Source organism: Equus przewalskii, chromosome 3 (genome assembly GCF_037783145.1).
Source record: "Equus przewalskii isolate Varuska chromosome 3, EquPr2, whole genome shotgun sequence".
NCBI lineage: Eukaryota > Metazoa > Chordata > Mammalia > Perissodactyla > Equidae > Equus > Equus przewalskii.
Window position 1 is genome coordinate 24846265 of NC_091833.1, and position 19706 is coordinate 24865970.

Here is a 19706-nt window from a genome sequence, read left to right on the forward strand (position 1 = left end):
ATGTTCAAAGAACAAGCTAAAGAGCAAAAGCGCAAATCAGCTTGGCTTGCATTAGAAATGCAGATTCCAGGGCCTCACCCACAGATGTAGCGCGTGAGGTGCCGGATCTAGAAATCTGCATTTGCAAACAGCACCTCCAGTAATTCTGACATACACTAAAGTTCAGAATCTATCATATCAGGGAAGACGTAAATAAACATTTATGGCATAAAATTATTTTTTCAGAAAAGAGAAAGAGATGTTTAAATCTATGCATTTCTTTATGAATTGTGATGGTACGAAAAAAGTCTTCATGGGAAATTGAGGAAGGTTTCCTAGGCAAAGGAAATACGTTTGAAGCCTGATAATATGCACTGGATTTTTCATTTATAAGGTAATGTAACATCAATCCCATGGCTCATTCACAAACATTCTGAAAAAAACTCCCATTAAATATAGAATTCCAAAGCAGAACCTTTTTTATCGTATGTATTAAAAATATTTCAACTAGTGGAGCAGAACAGTACAAATATTGTTGTTCAGTCACATATATTTACTGACTAGTAATGCTGCTGGGGCCGGCCCAGTGATATAGTGGTTAAGTGTGCACATTCTGCTTTGACGACCCAGGGTTCGCTGGTTCGGATCCCGGGTGCAGACATGGCACCGCTTGGCAAGCCATGCTGTGGTAGGCGTCCCACATATAAAGTAGAGGAGGATGGGCACAGATGTTAGCTCAGGGCCAGTCTTCCTCAGCAAAAAGAGGAGAATTGGTGACAGATGTTAGCTCAGGGCTAATCTTCCTCAAAAAAAATAAATAAATAAAATAAAAAAATAGTAAAGGTGTATATTTTCCCAATGACATTGATATTAGAAAGTATTAAGGTGCCCAGGGTGCTGCTAAATGATGTTTCTGCCTGCTCTGTCACTGTCTACACTTCCTATTTCTATGTCTGTACTTTATTTTACTAATTATTATAAAATTAATACATGCTCATTAAAAAAATCCAGGTATGACTGAAATATATTGAATGAAAGTCCCATATCCCCCAGCTCACAATTTCCCTCATCCTTTGTAAGAAATAAAAGCTTAAAATTTTGACTGTGCCAAGATATTTTTGTTACTTACGCAAACTAAGTACCTTATATTTCTTCTTTATGTTCTCAAAATTCAAATAACTGATAAGTTGATCAGGTAAAATGTGAAAGATTGCCACTTGTATGTGTCCCCATGCCACTTACCTGTCTGTTGCCACTGTCACTGTGCATCTTTTCTCCTAATCTCATATAATGCTGAGACCATCATAGTGGCATCTATCTAAATCCATGAACTTAACATTAATTTTGAAAAAATGGAAGATATTTTGAAAGGTTATGTAATTCATCTTCCAGCTGTTCTCCACAAGAAATCGTAATTAGGGCTTGTATTAGCCCACCAGTGACACCCAGGAAAATAAAAGTATAAGAAGATGTGATGAGGATTGAATGTTTATAGACCAGGTTCTCATCCCTGGATGCGCATTACCTTGATTTGGAGAGCCTGTAAATACACACACACACATACATACATACATACATACATACCACGTCCAGGATATGGAATTTTGACTAGTGGAATAGAATGGAACTTTCTAGAAGGGTCTGGTTATCAGAGTCCAAATATCTGTGGAATTAAACAGTGTTCTCCTATTTATGTCCTAGGAAACATTAGCCAGGAGTATGGGCCTAATATGTTTGAAACATGCTGGATAACTGTCCTTGTCATGGGAGATCCAGGCACACTTGCACATGCACATTTGACATGCTCTGAGAGATCCTGTAATCAAGAAACCTGTTGAATTTTGTTTTGTTTTGTTTGTAAGTCCAGTCTGTCCCAAACAGACACATCCAACAAATACTTTATTGAGAATTAATTTGAGCCAAGCCGTGTTCTAGGTACTGTGATGGAAGATAGTAAGGGTCCTATTTTAATGGAGCTTGTCTTCTAGAGGGATGAGATAAATAAATAATCATCAAACAAAAGGAGACGCCCAAAATAATGAGTAATATGAAGAAAAGTAAACAGGAAGACAAGAGGCAGGAGTGCCAGGTACGCTAATTTAGAAGCTGTGATCAGAAAGAGCCTGTCTTAGGTGGTAATATTTTGGCCAAGGCCTGAAATGACAAGAGGAGCTGGTTGTGCAAAGATCTTGAGGGAAGAACTTTCAGAGTAGAATGAACAGCTGGTGCAAAGGCCGGAAGCAGGACTGAGCTGGGCTTGTTCAAGGACACCCGGTATGGTTAAAACATCATGGAGGATGTGCCAAAGACTGATGTATGTCTGATAAGGAGGGTGGATTTTGTTCTAAATGGTAAAGGAAGCAGTGGGCGTGACATGATTAAATTCACCTTTAAAAGTCCTACTGACGGCTCAGAGGGGAAGAGATCAGGGATGTAGATGGGAAAGGTGACAGAGAACAGATGCATTAAAAAGATGAGGAAGAGGCCATTGAGGTAGTTCTGGTGAGGTACAGCTTTGCTGAACTGGGTGGTCATAGATGAGATGAAGAGAGATGCCCAGATTTTGGTTATAATTTGGAGGTGCCATGATAGAACTACCTGTGGTGTGTGAGTCTGAAAATGGGTGTATGGGGTACTGGTGGGGAGGGGGCAGGAGGTAGAGAATTGATTAATAAGGGGAATCAAATCAAATTAACTTGACTATGAATCACCCAACTCTTTTTTTTTAATGTATTAGAAAATATTTTGGTAACTACCAAGAGAGGGATATTTGTGAAGTAGGAAGAAAAGAAGGCAAATGACAGACTCCCTGGGGATTGGTATTGCTAATGCGTTTGCCTTCGCCTTGGATAATCGACACGAGGTTGACCTCATCCGTTGATCCGCTCATGGTAGTGGCATTATCCTTTATTTTTTTTCTGCATTGTTACAGTTAAAAAAAGAAGGAGGAGGAGGAAAAGGAGGGAAAAGAGGAGGAGGAGGAAAAGGAGGGAAAAGAGGAGGAGGAGAGAAGAAGGGGAAAAGGAAGGAGGAGGGAGGGAAGAAGGAGAAAAAGAAGAAATAAAAATTAAATATAAATTATTGAGAACAACTTCTGCTTCATGCTAATTTTTTCATACATGAAGCCTCACAGTATGTCACGTAAGAGGAAATAAAAGCTATTTAGCAGCTAGGTGCCATAGGATGTGGGGTTTGCAGATTTGCAAGTGAATTGCGTGTTAGGTAGAGGCATCTTGATATTGTGGAAGGAATATAGCTCCTGGTCTTACCATATGATCGTTTTACAAACACCAGATACTTTTCTTTTTTTCACCTTTCTGACCTTTAATTTCCTCTCTGCAATTTGACTGTGCTAGCTTAGCATCATTCCCATGGTCTTTCTAGCTTTTAAATTTTAGAGTCTATGAGTCTAATTACAGATCTTTCCAAATTATTATTGCTTCCAATTTCCCTTAACCATTTTTAATGGGCACATCCAGCAGTGCCATGAGGTTTAACAACCTGTCATCAGAGTGCGGTCCTGACTTGAATGTTGGGGGATCCTTTTGTTTATGTTAATGAGTAAGATGAGGAAATGAAACAACAGAAACAGGTTGTAAATTTTCTCATTCATCAGTGATGTGAGCAACTTCTTTGCTGGATCAGATCCTAGTGTTTAAATACTGGAAGAAGATTTTATCAATGTTTTGCGATGTTCACAAGTTGACAACTTTTAAGTTTACTCTACATTTGATAGAAACAATCTTTATCGAAGCTATCATAGTTGAAACCTGGCTTAATGGGGATGGTGGAATTTAAACTACTCAATATAAAGAAAAGTTTGGGCAATAGTAACTTCCCTGGATGGAGCAACATTACGATGTTAACTGTTAATATGATTTTCTTAAAGAAGGTAGCCGTTTTATAGTAAAAAAGCAAATCAGACATGGCTCATCAGTGTTATTGCTGACAAAGTGAAATAGACATTCTCCAGATACATTGAATTCTTTCCCTTTTCTTCTAGGGTTTTTCAGGAAATGCAAATGCAGACAGTGTTGTGTACTATAGACTCCAGCCTTCCATCAAAGCCAGGTTTCTGCGCTTCCTCCCTTTAGAGTGGAACCCCAAGGGCAGAATCGGAATGAGGATCGAGGCGTTTGGATGCGCATATCGTAAGTGTGTGTTTACCCAACACACTGAAATGGATATCAAAGGAGATGTTTTAAAAGCCAAACTGTACCCTGAATTTGACTTTATAGCTATGTAAAGAGATATAAAAACAGGAATGGTTTTTCTGGAAAGCTGTTTTTTTTGTGCCCGTACATGCCAATATTGACTTTAGTGTTCAGCTTTTGTATTTTGAATCAGAAATGGAAGCATTCTATAGATAGATAGGTCAATATAGAGAAGGATACAGAAATACGTCTGTAGAGATATGTGAATGCATTTATCCAAACCTAATATTATAGACTAGATCCTAACTTTCAAATATTAGGGCTTTTCCCCCATGGACTATATTTGATGATGTTTCATTTGGATTCTCTGAATTTAATAAGAGAGAGTTTTTGATTTAGTATAATTAATCATATGTTAGGAGACCAAAGAATGTTTTTCTCTCTAGCCTAAAAATAATATGCCATGCAACTCACTTAGAGACGTGCTGTGCCCTCTGCATAAATTAATAGAAAAGGTAAAGACCTCTGCCAGAAATAAAATATGTTTGAAATACTTTCACATAGAAAAGATAGAAACCACAGATTTCACTTAGTCTCCTCTTAATGAAGCATTTTATTATATCTTTTTGTGGGGCAGGGACCTAAGAGTTATTGATGGCCCACCTCAAGCCACACCATCCTGTTACATGCTCTTTCATTATAGAACAATGAGCTAGTTAATATGATCTACAGTTATCAAATGAGCAGTCTGAGGTTTGGAGAGTTCAGTAATTTGCCCAACATCTCACAACTAGTACTCGGAAGAATCTGGAAAAGAACCCAGGACTGTCCACTACATCATTATTCCTCTAGTAAACTTTTATTTTTCAGCCACTGAAGCTTTTTTCACACATATTTGATGATGTTTAATTTGAATTCCCTGAATTTAATGAGAGAGTTTTTGATTTAGTATAATTAATCATGTGTTAGGAGACCAAAGAATGCTTTTCTCTCTAGCCTAAAAATAATATGCCACGTAACTCACTTTGTGATATAAGTAAAATTAGGTTCTGGTTCACTTTATTTACATAAGAGGAAGGGATGGCATAAAGAGGGCAAGCAACTTGCTGAAGTTGTCTACACTGTGTCAGAGAAACCGTGTTATAAAGATGCATGGGTCTCTTTGCATGCTTAGTGATGTTCCCAGTGCCTACCTCCACCATCAAACGTGATTGCCAAACCTTCTGTTCCCACCAGGACCTATAGAAGGATAGTAGTATTAATATCAATAGTAGTACTAATAGCGATAGCACTAATAGTAATAGTGTTAATTTTTATAATTCTAGAAATAGGAAAGTTTTTTCTTGAGACTTTATTATATGTGTGGTACCATATTAAGCAGTTAATGTATAATTGAAAAAAAAGTCCAGATAAGTGTTATTAGATAACTACTCCATTTCCCCACTTTGCAAATAAGTAAGCCAAAACTTAGAGAGGTTGACTTGCTCAAGCCACACAAATAGGAAGTGACAGAGCCGGGTTTGCAGCCCAGTCAGCCAGACTCCAGAAGCCAAGCTCATGGTCATTTCCCTCCAGTTGTTGAATCACAGAGATGAGCCATGGGCGGCTTACTGCTCACCATCTGCTCAAGTTACTGCTGGCTTCTTGGCTTCAGGAATCCAGTGTAGCTGCTCTTGTTCTGTGGTAGCTCCTGCATTCACAACTATCACGCTTGAATAACACCCATCCTTAAAAAAAAAATCCCACCCCAAACTGAGATTCTGGAAGGTAAAACCTAAACAGTCCGTCTTATTTGTCTTTGGGTCATAGCGTTTAGCAAAGTCCATGCCACATGATGCACAATTAGCAAAACAAACTTCAAAATGGTTCTTGTTTATGATTATATTCTCTGCTTATTCAGAGCATCCACCTTGCAAAATATTTATTAATCACAGTATAATAATAGCTAACAGTTACTGAGAATTTATTCTGTGTCAGATTCAGTTTTTATAGACATTCTAATTTGATCCTAAAATTCACCCGTCTAATAGAGTCTTAGAAATATTAAGCAATTTTCCCAGTAGCACATACTTAATACCCATTCAATCTAGTATGTAAATTCTAGATTGGTTTAACAAGACTATGGATGCTGTTTTATGGAAACTCAAGCACCACTCATAAGGTCCCTTCGCAAGTGACTGCTGAGCTACTGGTTCCTTTGAGTTCTCTGCTGCCGTGTGCCAGATGATAATTCAGATCCCCTCCCCCGCTTACGTTGATCTGGCACCCTATGGAGCATTCTTTTCGCTGTGACTTCATTTGCTATCTCTTGGAGTAAGCACACTGTCCACGTGTTTAGTCAGCCTCCTTTTTTCAGATGCACAGTTGAAATAGCAGTGCTGGAAGCCAACATGATTTAAACTCAAACATAAACACATATGGTAAAACCATATGACAGGATTCAGTGTAAAATTGCCATTGTAGAATTTTGGATAAAAGAGAAAAAAATAATAAACTTAATGGAAAAATACTCTCATAGATTACCTAAAATAACCCCAAAATGGCTTGGATGTGAGTGATTTATGGGAATGTATTTAATCAAATTGACTTTAATTCTTCAATTACACTAGGCCGGGAGGTTTGTATGCAACCAGCCAGCCTGTATGTCTGCACCGTCTGTACTGAGTTAATGTGACTCTTGGGTGGGCCTTGCCTGAGCCACTCACTCAAGAGTGGTGTACACTTGGGAGTTTCAAGTCTTCTGTCATGGGGAAAAGCGAACCTTAGAGAAATTAAGAATTTTGTCCAGGATTACACAGCCTGTATTAGATCTGGGATTTTAAAATCCAGATTAATACGTGTATGAATCATACATGTAGTCATCGTTTAAGTATTTATTGACACTTGCTAAAGGAGAACTCTACTAGGTATTGGGTGTAGGCAGAAATTCTAAAGTAATGTATATTTCCTTGGTAAAGATGGGCATGTGCAATGTCGTAAAATTGCACAGACTCAATGCAAAATGTTGTAGCGTGAGTGAAGCTGTGAGGAGTAAAGTGATTGGTAAATTGAGATTAATATAAGAAAGTTTATGGCAATAAAAGTAAGATGCAGATATTTCCACATGGGAGGCTGGGAGGTAGTCCAAATAGGAGGAGATCCCAGCCAAACACAGGACCGAGGGTTGCTTGGAGGATCAATTATTTTGAGAATGCTCATTCAGACTGAAATGAGGGCTACAGGGTGGAGGGTTAAATCTGGAGGCAGAGCTTAATTAGGAGGCTTCTGAGCTTGTTGTGCTAGTGCCAGTGGAGCCTCCAACTAGAGAACCAACAGTCAGGAGAGAGGGTTCTCTTGATCTGAATCAGATTCAGAATACACTGAGGATCTTGAATCAAGACAGCTTAGTGATTGCCTGTGAGGGGACACTGCCTTATCAGATTTGAGTAACTGTCTTGAAGGTGGTGCCACTTACTGGAAGAGGGCACTGGAGAATAAGTGAGTTCTGGAAGGGAACAGGAGAGAGAATTAATTCCTTTGCTGACTCATTGAATTCAAGTGTGAAATATGGAAGGTTGGAACTCCAAACCCTCTGGGTTGAAGATATATAATTGAAACGTATATAGATATCATCATTATTATTAAATCATAACATTTCCACTGATTGAGTTACTGTTAATAATAAAAGTATGAAGTGCTATGTTTGAACAACTACTTATGTGTTTGAAGAGTAGAAATGTGTTTCTATCATAATTAAAGCAGGTTGTTTATACTGTTTTTCAAATAGTGTGCATTTTTATGCTAGGCCCCCCTTGTGCCTAATACACGTGTTGGCTAAAGTTATAGATGCGAGTTGGTCCTGTAACTATTTCAGGGAAAGAGGTTATTGTGAGAACCACAAATAATTTTATTACCCTCTGTCCCAATGACTTAGAGCAGGAACTTGTTATGAAGGAGCATCAAGTGAATGGAAAATCCATATCAAAGGCATGTTCTGCTTTTATGTCCGTAAACTTGAAGTTGTTTCCTGAGTAATGAGAGAAGTAGGAGCTAAATTTTGTGGGTTCAAAAGGAAAGTATAAATTTCAGATGTCTTGGCTGTAGCAGCTGTGAACATGTTTATAGATCCAGCCAAGAGATGTAGGTAAGGAAATAACTTGTGGAAGAAAGAAGAAGAAAAGAAAATGTTTGATGATAAAGAAATACCACTCTATTAAATGTTCCAACGGAAAGTAAACAATGGTAAACAAAGACAAAGAAAAGGCAATAACTGGATGAAAGTGAATGTGTCTGAGATGTCCTTAGGAAGTGGCAATTAAGCCGCAGGAGATAATGTTCTTTCATTGTGGATGAATTGCTGAGGCAATTGGCCTTAGTATAAATTCTAAGTTTCTTTTCTCTAGTGCTTTGTAAACATCCTCATTTTGCAATCCATGATCTTCCCTTCCTCATCCTTAAAGGTATAAGAACTTCTGACTACCCAGCTGTACTAAACTAATTTCAGTTTCTTTGGCATGGCATGATTTCATGATTTTTCTAGTCTTAGGATCTTTGCGTGATCCCTAGGGCAATCACTACAAAGCCAGCCTTCATTCCTCTACCTAGATAATTATTTCACTCATCGCCTTTTCTCAGCATAGAAATCACTGTTTCTGACAACTTCTGTGACACCCCACATTTTGGTCAGAGGATGTTTCCACCTGCTCCTGGAACAGCCAGACTGCTCCCGATCATACCATGCACACAGTATCTGTATTGTAATCGGATATTCCTTTTTTGTTATTAGTCGTAGGATAGATGAATGAATGAAAGGTGAGCCTCAGGAAGGCTTTTCCCATCATCCTGGTGGCATATTCAGCCTGTGAAAGATCAGGACACAGGGAGAGCTGAGTGAAAAGATTGGAAGAAATGTATGGAAGTGTCAAACTATTGTGTTCATTTGCTTAAATGCAGACAGTTTGAGAGAAAATTATGGGTTCAATTTAATAAATCGAACATAAGTCAATAATTACAAAACTCATGTTAACTTAAAAAAATAAGAATGTACATTTTGTAATGTAAAACATATTGAAAGTGGAAACTACTGACATCAGTTGATTTCAGTGTAGAAAACATGTTAATAGGAAATATAAGAGAGTAGCATGAGAAATGGAAATGTTCACCTGGGTGAAAAAAACAGTGAGAGAACACTAGATAATAGTCTTCTGTCGATTCAGGATACTAATCTCTCAGACCACAAGTCTGGTTAGGGGAAAAAAATGAAAAGCAGCAAATTTGTTATATTTACAATAAAGAATAGTTATAATTGAATTCAATACCTATTTATTAAGCAGCTCCCACATGTTAACTACAAGATCTTGACCGAGGTGAATTAAATACAATCCCTGCTCTCAGAATGGTTATCAGCTAATGCTCTAGCTGAGGAATCCTATTTTATGTCAAAGTTTAAAAAGAAGATAGATTCTGGTTGGCGTAAAGTCAGAGAGGATAAATTCTAATTTTTTGCAAAGGTTATAGTCTTAAGATTTTAATTTGATGACAAGTGAAGTTATATTAAAGTTAAAATAAGTTTGACTATTATAATACCAGAAAAGAAGGAATCTATGAAAACCCAGCAGGATATGTCAAAAGAACTCAGTGAGGAGTCTCTCTTACTGACCAAAGATGGAAACATTTTAGCATTAATAAGGATAGTCACAGCAGTTTTGAAACATTAAATATGTTAAATGGGTTCAAGATAATACAAAAAAACCCCCCACAACTCATTGATCATCGATGAGAAATGTTATGGTACCAACTCATTATTTTGAAAACTGAGAAATGAAGGGAAAACATCAAGCATTCACCTTATTTTTCCTATGTAACCATAGTTCAAGGTTACCAGAGTGGCTAGAGATTTAGGGTGGAATAATGAAAAAGAGGGAGTCAGAGAGGGAGAGACTCAACTCCTGCATACAAATTCCTCTTAAATCCTTGGCTGATTCCTGAACTGCACGTTCCTAGAAGAGACGCTAAGGAGCCCAGGTGAAGGCAGAGCTGGGAGGTTAAAGTCCTCAAGACTTCCGTATCTGCTCAGTGCTGGGAAGAGCACCTTTGGAGTTCAAGCCCTGCCAACGGAGAGGGACTTGTTAAAAAACCTTGGGCTTCTATCTGAAAAGTCAGAAGGGCATCACCTTAGGAGTAAAGACCACACCCTAGGAGCAATTCTTAAGTCCTAGGGCTAAGGACAAAACCAAAATAGACCTGTCCCAACAAAACCTGGAACGGAGATTTCACAGGATCAAGATGACCCGTCAGTAATTCAACTCCCTGTGGACCTCTTCCATTTACTTCCTGCCACCACCATGCATCCCTCCCCAGTCTCTCGTACCCTCCCAACCCTCCTCCCTCTTCCATCCCCTCCCCTTCCCCACTTCCTCTTCTTTCCTGACACTAGGCATTTTCATAGGTGGTCATCTATTCAGTTTAAGTATCACTTCCTCAGAGATGTCATCCTTAATTGACGAGCTAATTGAGATCTCTCTGCTCAAAGCTCTCATATATCCCTGTGCTTTTCCTTCAGGCTCCACTTACAATTTCTAAATATATCTGTACATGTGGGATGAGTTACCTGACATCCCTCTTTTCTGGACTGGAGGATCTCTGAGGACAGAATGTGTTCACTGTTGCAAAATCAGTTTCTATTGTGGGACTTGCTGCATATTCCTAATAAGGAACCGGAGAATCAGCATATAACTGACTCCTGTGACCATTACAAAAGTTCCAAATAAATATTAGAAGCAGAAATCTAACTTATATCCTCCAATGACACACTCAAGCATCCTTGACGTAGTAGATCTTTCCAATTTCAACTCTCTTTAAAAGGTTAATTTAGATTGATATTTAAGTGGCACTGATCATGTTTGTTCCCATAACCTCTTGGAGTGTTGTTACTGACCTTAGCTCAGTCTATTTAAAACCGTGACAGTAAAGTCACCTTTTCTCTGTGGTCGTATACAGCACTTGATCTTGTGTCTTCTTCCTTTTTATAGTATTAATTTTAGTTGTTTTAAACTTGAGTTCCTTAAATCATTCTGTGTTCTTTTATGCTACTATGCAAAAATAGTACAAGCTATTTCCTGTTGATTTCTCGAGTACTTGGTCTCTCCTCTCCATCTCTTTAAAACCCAATTCAGTAATGCGGATCTCAAGTGCGAATACATCATGCCAGTGCTTTAATATTTCACTGTATAATGGTTTAACGGCGACTCAGTCTAATTTATGTTTCTTAGAATTCAAAATTGGACCTCTGTTTAGTAATTCCTAGGTAGTAATTTTCAAATAAACAGTATGATTAGTGTTTAAGACTGACTTCATGTTTAGCCAAGAAGTGTTTAGTCCATAGCTCTTTTCTCCAGTGGTAGCACTCTTTTTCTATTTATATTTTTGGGGTGATTCCCAAAGAATTAATAGAAGACTCTCATGTGTTTTTCAAGAATTCTTTCATGACCTTCAATAAAGTCAATTTTTTATCATTCAAGGATTTGTTTTCCAGTTCACACATTTTCTGTTCCAATTTTTCCTGCTTAAGTTTCTTAGTCAACTGACCTCATCTGTAATGCGATAGTTTAACTCATAGAATTAATTTCTCCCTGAACCATCTTTCAGGGATAAGTCCCTACCACCTCCACAATTTTCTATGAGTACCACCTACAGAATAAATAAATAAGACATATTCATTTTCCATGGTACAATTCAATATGCAACGTGGTTGTTCATTTTCAGAGAGTAGGTTTCTATAGCCTACTCGTTCTTCTTGTCAAATAACCCCCATGCTGTCGTCTGCCTCAGGATCACTCAGGAACCTGTATTCCTGGATATTGTTCTCAGAGATTCTAATTTGGTGGACATCAGGCAGAGCCCAGGATGTTGACTGTTTGTGGAGACCCCAAGAGTTTCTTCTCAGTTGATTCTAACATGGCGGAATCATGGAGCCTCAGTTTAAGAAAGCATACTCTTGAACATGTTTTTCTTTAATAATCAACTTGGGCGGTGGGGAGGACATTGCTTTTTCAAATAGCCACTTCTCATAATTTGAGGAGCCTCACACTTCTGGAGTAGGGGTAGGATGCAGGGGTGAGGGAAGGAAACTGGGTCACGTGGAAGATCTTACAGTGAGGAGTGTGTTTGCATGTGAAATATGCAGAGGTGGAAAAACAATTTGCTGCTCACAGAGATAAAGCCTTTCTGCAGTTTAGTTGACATCCTTCTCTGAGGCTGAGTGGATCGGCTCCTCCCGCACATGTTAGAAACCATTCGGGACCCAGCCCTGATGCAGAAGCAAAGCTCTGAGCCCCAGCATGAATAATCACATCTCAGGGCTTTGTGTCTTCCCCACTAGACTGTAAGGCTCCTTGAAAAAAAAATGTGCTCTGTTTTTATGCATTGCTGTGTATTCCACTGTCTGCACAGAAAGCTCTCCGTTAATATGTGCAGAAAGGAGCATAGAATGCACGTTTCAGCAATGCCACTTCTGACACAACTCCCTGAAAGAAATTTGAATATTTTCTATTGGAAGACCCTTCATTCCACAGAAGATTGTATTTCTGAATCATAGACATAAAGCAGATTAAACCTCTGTCTCAAGGTCACATGGAGAATTGATATGAGAGTAGGGCCTACAGTCTTTGTGAGCCTCTCCTTTCCTTGATTCCTGCTATAAATGAGAAGATTTGAGATGGAGATACTCACTGGGGAAGATTCGGGTCACCGACGGTTGCCGTGGTGAGTCAGCTCAGGCATTTGCTGACAGTCAGAGAAAAAGCCACAGAACCCGCAGATGGCTCAAAATCGTTCTTGCTGCATAACCCAGCAATGACATTGATAATTGAATCTTTCTTGTGCACTTCAGAAATTCATTATTTTTAAAGAGTACACTTTTTAAAAATAAATACACCAAATGTATTTATTAAACTACTTTTGCTGCACCTATTTTTCTGCCCAATATTCCAATAACAATTAATAGCATTAGCATTAGTAGTAGTTAACATTTATTGTGTTCTAATTATGTGCCATCAACTCTTGCAAAAATTACTCAGCTGTGCATTCATACAGTAATCCTACGAAGAATATGCTATTATCATTCCCATGTTACAGATGAGGAAAGAGGGAGAAAGAGCTTAGGTAACTTGCTGTGATAGAGAGAATCATGCCCTGTGACCTGTAAATATATTATATTATATGACATAGGTACTTTACAGATGTGATTAAATTAAGGATGCTGAGATGGGGACAGTATCCTGGGTTATCCAGATGGGCCCACTGTAATGCAAGGGGTCCTTATAAGAGAGAGATGAGAGAATCAGTCGGAAAAGGAGATGTGACTATGAAAGCAGAAATGATGAAGATGCTGTGATACTGGTCTTGTACATGAAAGAAGGGGCCATAAACCAAGGAATGCAGGTGGTCTCTAGAAGCTGGGACAGGCAAGCAAAGGGGTTATTTTCTACGGACTTCAGAAGGAAAGCAGGCCCAGCCAACACCTTGATTTTAGGACTTCTGAATTCCAAAACTGTGAGATAATAAATTTGTGGTGTTTTATGGAGCCACGTTTGTGGTCGTTTGTTACAGCAGTAATAGGAAACGCCTATACTTGCTGAAGGTAGAGTGAAGATTCAGACCCACACAGACTAGTTGTCTTAGCTACTAGGCTAAACTAGAATATCCACTATGAAAAGTGGCTGAGAAGGAGCTAGACTAAGAGGAAGTGAACATGTCAGAACGACTTGCTACTTGTTACTAGAAAATTAGAGTTCATGCTCACCCCATGGTAAGAAAGGCTATGACAGGCTTAATTATCAACATTGATAATATTATTATTAATATTGCTAATAATATTATTGATATTTATAATAATCCAATCACTAAAATATAACCTCAATTAATAAGCGTACTAATGAACAAATTTACAATTAAAAAATCATTCTTCCTTCTGATCAAGTAACACATTTCCTCCTATGTCTTTGGACAGTAAATCTTTTATTGTTTTCAACTTTCTTAACTTATGATTTCCAAGTTTTCCTATAGTCAGTTTTCTAATACCTTTGCTTTTCCTATTTATACAATTCAACTGAATACGAAAGATCCTTTTTCCAAAAGTGCTTGACAAAAGATAGGAAGAAATGTGATACTGACTCAATTTAAGTATCAGTATTACTTTGGATTCTTAAGTTAGTGTTTCTAAACAAATAAATATTGAGTTGGATTAATCTCATTAATGGTATATACTCTTATTAGGTCTTTGATAGGTTAGTTTCAATATAAAGAACTATTGTTATAAATCATCTGCTTTTTCTTTTGTTGGAATGTTTGCGTTGATGGTGCTCTTTTGAGTTCAAAAATCTAAGAATCTTTGTGGAATAGTGAAAGTAAATTCACCCTCACCGTTACTGGTGATGGCTAAGACTTGAAATGTTGCTTCCCCAGTCGATGATGTGGAGCCCAAGTATTCTTTTCAAGTTAGTAGTGTTAAAATAATAATTTTCGGTAATGTGAAAACATGACTCTCATTCAAATATAGAACAAACACATATCAAAGATGCATTTGATTCATTAAAGAAGGAATCAGAAGAATAAGAAAGCTAGTTCAAAGGAAATTCAAGAGACTGAGTGTATATAGAAATCCCAGAAAGAATGGTGGATTGCTACCATTATTTGGTTAAGTACACAAATGGTTTTAATGCCCAACAGGACAATAAAACCATGGCCTTTGGGGATATATTTTGTACCAGACAGAAATCATTTGCATCTCTACTGGGAAAAAAACCTACAAATTAATATGTAACTCTGGTCCTAATCTGTAATAAATAGTAAATTGAGACGTTTATTACTTCACCTAGAATTAAATAATCTCTAAACGAGCCTGTAGAAAATAGTCAGTGTGACGTTGAAAGAATGAGAAATTATGCCTTTGATTTATTCCCAACTTTTCCACCTTTTTTTAACAGTGATAAGATCACTTTCAAGAGAGACTATATACTTCTCTCTCCCGCCAGCACCCTAGGAGTGCTAGATGCTGATGATACATTGAATTTAGATGCTCTCTCTGTCTCTCTCTCTCTCAAAAGATTAGTTTTTTTTGGATAGTGCCAGATTTTTATATCTTTAACCTATGTATCATAACTCAGTGTTTTTTAGTTATTGTTTAAAATTGTATGCTTTTTATGTATCAGATATGTTGTGTAAAAGGCTATTTATAACAGTGGCTTATATTAGGCCTATTAAAAGTGAGTTTTCTGTCTAGAGTAATACTGTTAAGAATCATCCTGAATTTTTTCGTTTATGAGACTCTTGTATGTATATTGCATGTATGTATCTTGAAGTTTTCGTGTACTGCATTGTGCTCACATTCTGAATCATATTTAGCTTTTTTTTTTTCCTGAAGGGTGTTGTTCACATGCACGTCACACCTGTGATGTGATTGTAGCCAGTTCGTTGATCCCCCTACTTCACTACTTTCTTGCTTTCAGGCCCCTTTTTTCTGGGAGAGCCCCCCTCACTCCTACGTCCTCCTTCTGAGAGCTAAATTACTGACTGTCCTTGTAGTTTCTCAGCAATTCTTGGAGCTTCCTTTCAGGACAGCAAAGGAGAGAATGTGTTGAGAGAGTGAGTAGGCCTCTTGGAGTTCAACGTTCTAAGAGTAATTCTAGTTTATGGGGACAAGTACAGGACTTGAAGATCATGGAGTATAGGGAGATAATTGATTACAATCTGCTTGGGCCTCAGGTTTCCAGACGTGAGAACTAAGTTTGCCCAACTACCTTAACTAAATGACCTCAGTCTTCTGTTAATCTTGGTCAGAAGGCCTTTTATTGTCTGTAATGGTTTTATGAATTTATTTGTTCACTTGCTAATTCTTGTCCATCTTCATTGACTGTAAACTTCACGAGGGCAGGGAGCACATTGGTGTTAATCAGTCTTTTTAGCTCAGCATCTAGCACAGTCTCTTAACATGATGGGCTAAATAAATATTTGTTGAATGGATGTATCAAATTACGTAGCGTTATACCTGTGAAGTAGGAAGAAAATAGGTGAGAGTGAGAGAAAATGACAAGTGGCTTCAGTTTAAGAGCTGAAACAATATACTATTGCTTTAGGCATCAATTTTCTGCTACGTTTTCACTATCCCATTTCGCTGATAGAAATATTCCGGGCACAAAGCTTTAGGTGCTGTGAAAAGTTAATATGACCATTATAATGTAACAGTAACAATAGTGAAGGAGAAGAAAAAAGAAATAGTAGGCTGAAATAACACAGGCTAAACTTTTACTAGAAAAAAATCTCTTGGTAGCTAATTCCAAAAATAGACTTTATCTAAAATAAAATCATTATTAAAATGGTTGCCTTTAAGCAATACATTAACTCAGAGGTAACTGCATTGCTCCAAATGTGTCAGCATTTAAAGCCTGTCTTATTGGAATTTTTCTTAATTTATTGTAATCTAATAATCATAGAACATGTTATTTGTATTTGACACAGAGTTATGTTTTTGCCATGCACATCCATTCAGCTATATAACAAGGAATAATTGTTCGGTTAACATTATTCTTTCTACAGAATGCAGTGTTTATTCACGCACACTTGGTGAATGAATTCTTTATAAGCAACATTAACAAGACGTGGAAAAAAATCAAACCTATGAATTTTCAAAAGATAGCTGCATAAAATAGTTGAAAAAAATTTTGGGGGTGGTGACTATAAATGGTTCACATTAAATGTGATGGATAATCTGAATGAAATCGTATTTGGGCATACAAGTAGCTGTAATAATTTTGTCAAATGAAACAAGATGAGTAAACTGTAATGTCATTTTGTTGACTGGGGAAAGTCAGCCAACCAGTTGAAAAATAGCTTCCTGTTTTATTGGGTTTCCCTAACCTCTTCATTTTTTACATAAATGTACTCTCAAGGGTAATTGCCTTTTTCCCCCCCTTTTTTAATCTTTGACTTGTGAAATGTAAAAACCACTGCCAGGCTTTCTGAGTATTATCAGTTCTTTTTTGTGTCTCTTGTTCAGGGTGCAACCGACTTTGACAGATGTACTGTTATGTTACTGGTATAACATGACATCTTTTTTCAGATGAACTGAATAGAAGTGATCTTGACAATGAGTAGATAAGACACTGTCAGAAAGATGAAAAACATGTCAATGTCACAGTTATGACATAAATGCAACAGAACAGCCCTTATAATATCAATAAGGGAACGCCTTTTCAACAACGCCCTTGAGAAGACAGAAAATAACATTGCTCTTAAATACTATTACTTAGCCACAAAAATAATAGAATAAAACAAACACAAAGGTCTGTTTATTATTTATTGGAGGTGGCATTTGATGAGTCTGAAGTATGTGATGTATTTGTATATGTGTCTCTTTTATATATGGCATGTATGAAAGAATTTCAAAACCACTCTTTCAGGAGCTAAGAAACCGTTTAACTTCACCATTTCAAGAACATCATTAGGGGCCGGCCCCGTGGCCGAGTGGTTAAGTTCATGGGCTCCACTTGGGTGGCCCAGGGTTCGGATTCTGAGCGCAGACATGGCACCGCTCATCAGGCCATGTTGAGGCGGCGTCCCATGTGCCACAACTAGAAGGACCACAACTAAAATATACAACTATATACTGGGGGGATTTGGGGAGGAAAAGCAGAAAAAAAAAAAAGATTGGCAACAGTTGTCAGCTCAGGTGCCAATCTTTAAAAAAAAAAAAGATTGGCAACAACTGTTAACTCAGGTGCCAATCTTAGGGAAATAAAAAAAGAACATCATTAAAAAATATTGATTGTGAAATATGAAAGTGGTTTTATGGATATTGATTATAACCATTTTCCTGATTTTCTTTTTTTTTCTTTCATGGAATGAGAAGAAACAGCCTTTCGTAATATAAGAGAAAATTAGGAATACATTTTAAAATGTATTAACAGACCGTGAGTTTTGTAGATAGGTTGGTAAAGACTAAAATGGAATCCATCCCATGTATCAGTAGAGAATTAGGTGTTAGGTGGTTGCCTATTCTCTTATTATGATGGGCCTGGAGCTGGACTATACATGTATGTGTGTACGTATAATGCTCTCCTTCTATATATCCATTTAAATGCTTTAATGAAAAGCATATTTATTTTTAGAATGACTTTTAATATCTTTGTCTCCAGGATCAGAGGTGGTTGATCTTGATGGAAAAAGTACCCTTCTCTACAGATTTGATCAAAAATCCTTGAGCCCAATGAAGGATATTATTTCTTTGAAATTTAAAACCATGCAGAGTGATGGGGTTCTACTCCACCAGGAAGGGCAAAATGGAGATCACATCACGTTGGAATTGAAAAGAGGAAAACTCTTTTTACTTATTAATTCAGGTAAAACTATTTGGTGAAGTGCTTGAAAAATCTAGTCATGTAGATATCATTTCAGTAACTTGATACTTTTATGGCTTATCTTATAAAAATTAAGGTGCCTTATTCCCAGATTTAAAGGCTTGTATGTATACCAATATTGCACTTTCATGTAAAAATGGTTCATAATTTGCAAACTGTACAAGACCCTCATTCAGTGTTCCTTACAGCATACTGGTAGAACTACATAGCTACTTTCGGACATCATGAAGAAAGGGATGCATCATTGAAAAATATTGAGGTAGTAAAAGTAATGAGGTTGTAGCATAGATAAAATTTACATTGAAAAGGAGCATGTGATGGGTGATACTAATAAAAGGAATTAACAGTGGGAGAAATTACAACAAGGTCGAGAGGATATTATATTCAAACTTCAGGTAAATCCATACTAATGTTTTGGATGGAATGCGTGGAAGGAGATTGCAATTATTATGGGAGACGCAGGTCCACAAAAGGGAAACTTTGTGTTTTAGACTGGGAATAATGATGCTGTTATTTTTTTCTCTTCTAAGGTGAAGCGAAACTGCCCTCCACTCACTCCCTGATCAACCTCACCCTGGGCAGCCTGCTGGATGACCAGCATTGGCATTCTGTGCTCGTCCAGCGCCTGGGCAAGCAGGTCAACTTCACCGTGGACGAGCACAGGCACCGTTTCCACGCCCAGGGAGAATTCAATTACCTGGATCTTGATTATGAGGTGTGATGGTTATGTTTCAATTCATACAGATTTTGTGATGTATGTGTGGCGTTGCCATGCCAAAGAAAATCCACTGTAGAAAACCTCCCTTTCAGAGTACGTCAAAGTCCTGAGGAAGTGCATCCCAGGGTGACCTAACTCCCAGTAACAGATTTGGGAATGTACTACTGAGACTTCGTCTTGCTCACAATATGTTTATTTATCATTATAGAGAGAGATGATCTCTTTTACCTGCAATGTGTAGTCACAGAACGTCACATGTAGGAAATCTCTGTGGGAGATCTCATCACCACAAGTACATACAGAATGTGTTACATGATTTTTCTGTCCTATAGAGCATTCCTGAGCAGTGTAGATTTAGGGAGAGGATGTAGAATGAATAGATTAATTAATTCATTAACAGTCGATTCAAAGGCACAAATACCAGTGCGTGCTAGAAATGTATAAAAAATAAAATGTCATTAT

General features: G+C 37.6%; 1 protein-coding gene across 2 annotated transcripts in view; it reads left to right on the top strand.

Annotated features, from left to right (window-relative positions):
• CNTNAP4 (contactin associated protein family member 4) overlaps positions 1 to 19706 on the top strand; it is a 263723-nt gene that overhangs the window by 125870 nt on the left and 118147 nt on the right. For both annotated transcript variants that reach the window (XM_008518257.2, XM_070613914.1), the window contains exons 4-6: positions 3983 to 4130; positions 18305 to 18508; positions 19057 to 19241. In XM_008518257.2, coding sequence (XP_008516479.2) covers positions 3983 to 4130; positions 18305 to 18508; positions 19057 to 19241 — 537 coding nt within the window. The remainder of the gene's footprint in view (positions 1 to 3982; positions 4131 to 18304; positions 18509 to 19056; positions 19242 to 19706) is intronic.